Genomic DNA, 5,804 nt, shown 5'->3' on the forward strand with positions numbered 1-5,804 from the left:
AATTTCTTTTTTTTTCTTTCTATGTTTCTATTCATTCATCCATCTATGTAGCTATTCATCCATCCATCCATCCATCCATCCATCCATCCATCCATCCATCCATCCATCCATCCATCCATCCATCCATCCATCCATCCATCCATCCATCCATCCATCCATCCATCCATCCATCCATCCATCCATCCATCCATCCATCCATCCATCCATCCATCCATCCATCCATCCATCCATCCATCCATCCATCCATCGTCCATCCATCCATCCATCCATCCACCCAACCATCTTGGTAGACTTCTAGACGTTCGTTCATTACTCATTCCAGACTTCAAGCCTCCCATCAATCTTACTATGTAGAAGGGGTGCGACTGAAATGACGCATTGAAATATTAATCGTATGAAATGCTGTGTACAATATTTGATTGATAATAACAATAAATAATAATAAAAAAAATGTTGAAGAAAAAATTAATAAATAATAATATATAAAAAATATTTGAAAAAATATAAATAATTAATAACTCAAGTCTGCAGAGAAGCTTTTGAGATATATATATATATATATATATATATATATATATATATATATATATATATATATATATACATACAATATTCTATAAATTCTACCGAATGTTTGGCGTTAATATATGGCGTTATTATTAATAATTTTTACAACGTCAAAGTTCATCTTGACAAAGTCAATATTTCCCTATATATACAGCAAGTAGCACTGATGATGATTCATTCGGAATCGAAATATGGCCTTATTTGCAGCATGAATTCGAAAAATAAGTTTATTTTGAATTTTAATAAACTAAACGTTCACCAAAAAACTTTAGTGAGAAAAATCGAAAAAACGAACTACAAACATATTAACGCCAAACATTCGGTAGAATTTATAGAATATTGTAAAATATATATATATATATATATAAATAATAATTTGAATTCACTTCCAAAACAGTAATCAGAAGAATGTTATTTGTTTGTTACTTTTACACTTAAAATGCTCTATACATTCACAATTTAGTTATGTTTTTCAGATATACAAGAAGTAAGTCAGTGTTAAATTCAGTGCAATAATTTTATTCACAAATAAAACCAAAACCAAAACTTCTTAAAGATGCAATTAAAATAAGATTTGATTCTTGTCTGAAATACGATGAATGTGTTTATGTTGTTAAGACCCTAAATGTGTTTGCAGATTGGGTGACATTTAATTCACTCTGAGTATTTTACAACCTGTTGTTTTGATGATTTTGTCTGCAAACTTGGATCAAGTCTTTCAAAAATTAACGAGTTGGATGATGGCGAATAGACTTAAATTAAATCAGTCAAAAACTCAGTTTTTACCGGCTGGCACTAGGCAGCAATTGAAAAAATGAGCATTGAGTCTATCAGGCTTGGTGATACTGACATTGAATTTTGTACATTTGCGCGCAACATGGGATTTGTTTTTGATAATAACATGCCTTTTAACGTTCATACAAAGGCAATTTCAAAAGAATGCTTTGAACAATTGCGTACGTAGGCTTAGAGGCATCTAAAGATCTTTAAGCAAGTATGCTCTTCAATGTCGTTCATTTCTTTATCCACTTAAAAAGAGACTATTACGGCCAGTCTGGTGTAAATATGTGTAGACTGCAGTTGGTTCAAAATTGGGCTGCAAGGTTGATTTCAGGTGGCCTCAAATACAATCACAGTAAGCCAATTCTTTTGCTCTTCACTGACTTCCGGTATAACAATGAGTTATTTTCAAGGTATGTTTAACGGTTTTTAAATGTATTAAGGGAGTTGCTCCTGAATATTCAACTGACAGAGTCATTCCTAGAACAATGCCATTTCTGAGTCAAACATTGCGCTCTGACAATTCAGGTTTATCGTTTGTACCTGACGCAAACTTGGCTCTTGTCTGGAATGGTTTGCCTAACGACTTTCGTGATCCTGCGTTGTCTTTTACCCAATTTCGTAAAAGGCTGAAACACCATTTTTGGTCAAAGCTTACCGGTGGTAATGTCTTTTTCTCTCCATTCATTGCATTGCTTCCATAAATGTACTGCAATAATCGTTAACGCCTCTGAGATCTTTTAAAAGGGCGCTTACAGACCAACCAACCAATAATAATAATTATTATTATTTTTATTATTGGCATCAAAATTTGAGAAATTTTATTGAATTAAAATATCATTTGATTATGATAGCAATCATAATTATTCTTTTGTAATCGTCTTCATCATTGTAATCATCTGTCATAACTCGATCACTATCATTATGTTCGTAATCACTACAATCTCTGACGTGACCACAACATCAATCTCTGACGTGACCACAACATCAATCTCTGACGTGACCACAACATCAATCTCTGACGTGACCACAACATCAATCTCTGACGTGACCACAACATCAATCTCTGACGTGGCCACAACATCAATCTCTGACGTGACCACAACATCAATCTCTGACGTCACCACAACATCAATCTCTGACGTCACCACAACATCAATCTCTGACGTCACCACAACATCAACCTCCTCATAGCCACTAAGACATCCTTTGTCATCCATATCGTCATCACTATCGTTAACAACATCATCGTCGTCTTCATCACGTTCATCACAGTTGTCGTCATCACTCTCACAAATCCACCAATTTTAACGACATAACCACCATCGCCATTCTCATCGTCATCGTCATAATCATCATGTTCATCACCACCACTCTCATTATTCTCATAAAAACACTTCAACAACAACATCAGTGAATTTTCTCTAGAATTTTAACATTATATCTTTATCAGAACGATGATTTAGGATTTTGATCGGTAGAAAAATGCACATTCTAATAATGAAATCAACCATTGTAACTAATTTCCACACCCTGATGTGTAACCAACGCGTGTTCGTTTCCTCTATTGAAAATAACTGAACTAGGTAGTCATTAAATGGGCCATTGCTTTTGTTCTCTTTATTGATTTAAATGACCGTTGCCAATAAAAATAATCTTAAGCCGTATGTGACCCGACTTACACAGCAAATATTTTTATTCAACATTTTTTTTCACAAAAATTTTATATTTTCTGTCAGCGTTCTTCGTTACGATATCATTATGACAAGTTTCAGTATTTACACTACAAAACAGAGTTATGTTGAATTCAGTTCTGTTCAACATTTATTCAAAGAAAGACTTAAACGAATGTCATTGGTAATCTAATAAAACATCAAACTGACATACCTCGTCCATCATCAAATAAGAAATTACTGTACTTGAACGAACAAAAATTATTATTACCAGAGAAATGTAACAGGAGTATAAGAAATGTTTATAGGCATATTTTGGTGGTGGCTCATGGTTGCGTACACGGTTCAGAATATCCGAAGGAGGTTTTTCGCAAAAGAACTGAAGTTGATGTGGGACATTCACTGCGTTCGGTTTCGTCAGAAATGATGGTAATTCCTAGAACCAGGACAAAACTGGGTGACAGACGTGTGCAGGTTGCTATGCCCAAGGTATAGAATGATCTTCCAACAAGATTGAAGCAAATTGTTCCAGAAAAAGATTTCAGAAGAGAGTTAAAAAGTTATTTGTTCAACAAAGCATTCAATTTTCTGAGGAATGTCAATAGAGTGAATAACATAATAATAAAAATAAAAATTTTAAGAATAATACATAATTTTCAGAATAATACATAATTTTCAATTGAAAATATTCAGCTAACGATTCTGCTGCTTCTATTATTAATGTTAAAAATTAAAACACTAACAATGCACTTAGCTAGAACAAATGAAACAAGGCAAATAAAAAACTCACTGTATTATAAACAAAAATAGGGCAAATGTTTTGAATTGAACGGCTTAACTCACTAAAACTTTCTAGACAACATGATCAGAAAAATTTCAGATAGTAAATTTCCACTTCGCTTATTATATATTTTTTTATTTTTATTTTATTTATTATATTTATTAATTTATTATTCTTTGAAACAACAGCATCAACGAAGAGAGAGAAAGAGAGAGAGAGAGAGAGAGAAAGAGAGAGAGAGAGAGAGAGAGAGAGATTTCGGCACATATCAACAAAGTACAATGACAGTAATTAGCCGAGCAAATAAAACACATTAACAATGTTGTGATTGATTCTAACGGGATCACGCGGTTGTAGCAGAATTTGTTTGTCAGCAGTTGCTGCTGTGGGAACAGTTGAAGCATTTTGAAATATTTTTTTTTTAGAAAATTTTTTGTCAAATAAATTAGTTTGAAAAATTAGTACCGTTATATATCCAGTGAATATATCTCAAAGTTTAAATGTTGACAAGATGCGAGCGAGGACGCTGAATAAAACCGTCACGCAAGAATGTTAAATAAATTATTTCTGCAAAGAAATTGGTCAGGAGATGTTTTAGATAAGATTGTTGTTTAAGAACCACGGATTCTTAAATTTAGTGAGTGGGGTAACAAGAAGAGATTGAATGTTTGCGATATGAGAATTTTTTCAAGTTAACGATATTTGAAAGTACAGAATATTTTTAATTTTAAGTACAGTATAGAATAATTTTCAAAAATGTTTTATATCTTTACAAAAGTTTTTTTTTTTAAGTTATCATTATAAGTATATACTACTGCTCATAGAAACTATTAGATTTTATAAGAGAATATATGCGATTGCGAAAATTTGGGAAACTATAAAAAAAGCTTGAAAAAAATTAAACATGTAAATTATAAGATTGCAAGTGAGAATTGAAGTGAGAGTGTTTCTGACGAGGTAAAGGTGATTTAAAAAACTAATGTGAGAAATGCAATGCAAAACTATCAATTTAACACATATTAATAGAATGTCAAACTTATAATGAAAGCAGCAAAAAAACCGAATTCCAGAAGATATACACCCAATTTTAAAAAATAAAAACTTAGTAAACCTGATATCATACATTATGAAAATAAGCGTATTCAACAACATCTAACTTCTCCACTTATGATAAGATTCCCAACAAAGACCACAAAAACGTAAAGACAGCTTATCAGAGTTAAAAAACGTAAAACTGCGAAAGAAGAAAACGAAGAAGGCTTTAAAAAAATGAAAATTATAAGAACATTGACGAAGATAACAACGCTACCTTAGAAAAAGACGCACTAAATCATGTTTATTACATTCATCGGCCAGTTATTACAACTGAAGAGTGAATTCCAAGATTAACCTGTTGAGGCCGCCACCAACTTCTTCTATTTAGGGTAGAATTTTTTTATTATATACTTTTTCAATCATCATGATTAATAAAAATAATAATAGAAACATCTTTTATTTTCACACAAAAAATTAATTTTATTATTATACCGCAATATTAGTGCTAATGAAAATGTCAGCAAATAAACGACATATCTACTAGCTAATTTTTACATTCATTTGACATTCCAGGTTTGTTTTTGTTTTTTTTAGTCTTTATTATTGCAGCTCTGATATACGCAGAACCACTCACAATGTTACAGATATGTTATCTTATGTATCTCTATTATGTTTTTTATATCTTCATCCAATGATTTGAAGCAGCCATCTTCGCCAAAAAGGCTCTTTATCCTTTCCACAAGACGTGCACATATATTTATGTGTAGGCGCAAGCACCGCATCATATAAGCTGAGTATATGATAGCCATTGAAATGTTTGGCTCAGCAAGCATTTGAACCACTGAGTCATCTCACCGGCCAACATGCGACAACTTACGTTATATTACTATTAAAGTGTTAACAACGTCACGTTTTAAAAATGGAGACGAGAGTCATTATTGAAATTTAGTATACTTTTCTAAATAAAT

General features: G+C 32.2%; 1 protein-coding gene across 1 annotated transcript; it reads right to left on the bottom strand.

Annotated features, from left to right (window-relative positions):
* Positions 1–2,284: 2,284 nt before the first annotated feature.
* On the bottom strand, positions 2,285–2,467 carry HELRODRAFT_91919 (hypothetical protein; the record flags this gene model as incomplete). The annotated part of the gene is made up of 1 exon (XM_009013326.1): positions 2,285–2,467. A coding segment is annotated over one exon (183 nt), but the record flags the coding sequence as incomplete, so codon positions are not given.
* Between the last annotated feature and the right edge of the window lie 3,337 nt (positions 2,468–5,804).

Source organism: Helobdella robusta, assembly GCF_000326865.2.
Source record: "Helobdella robusta unplaced genomic scaffold HELROscaffold_117, whole genome shotgun sequence".
In the NCBI taxonomy this organism is placed as follows: Eukaryota; Metazoa; Annelida; class Clitellata; order Rhynchobdellida; family Glossiphoniidae; genus Helobdella; species Helobdella robusta.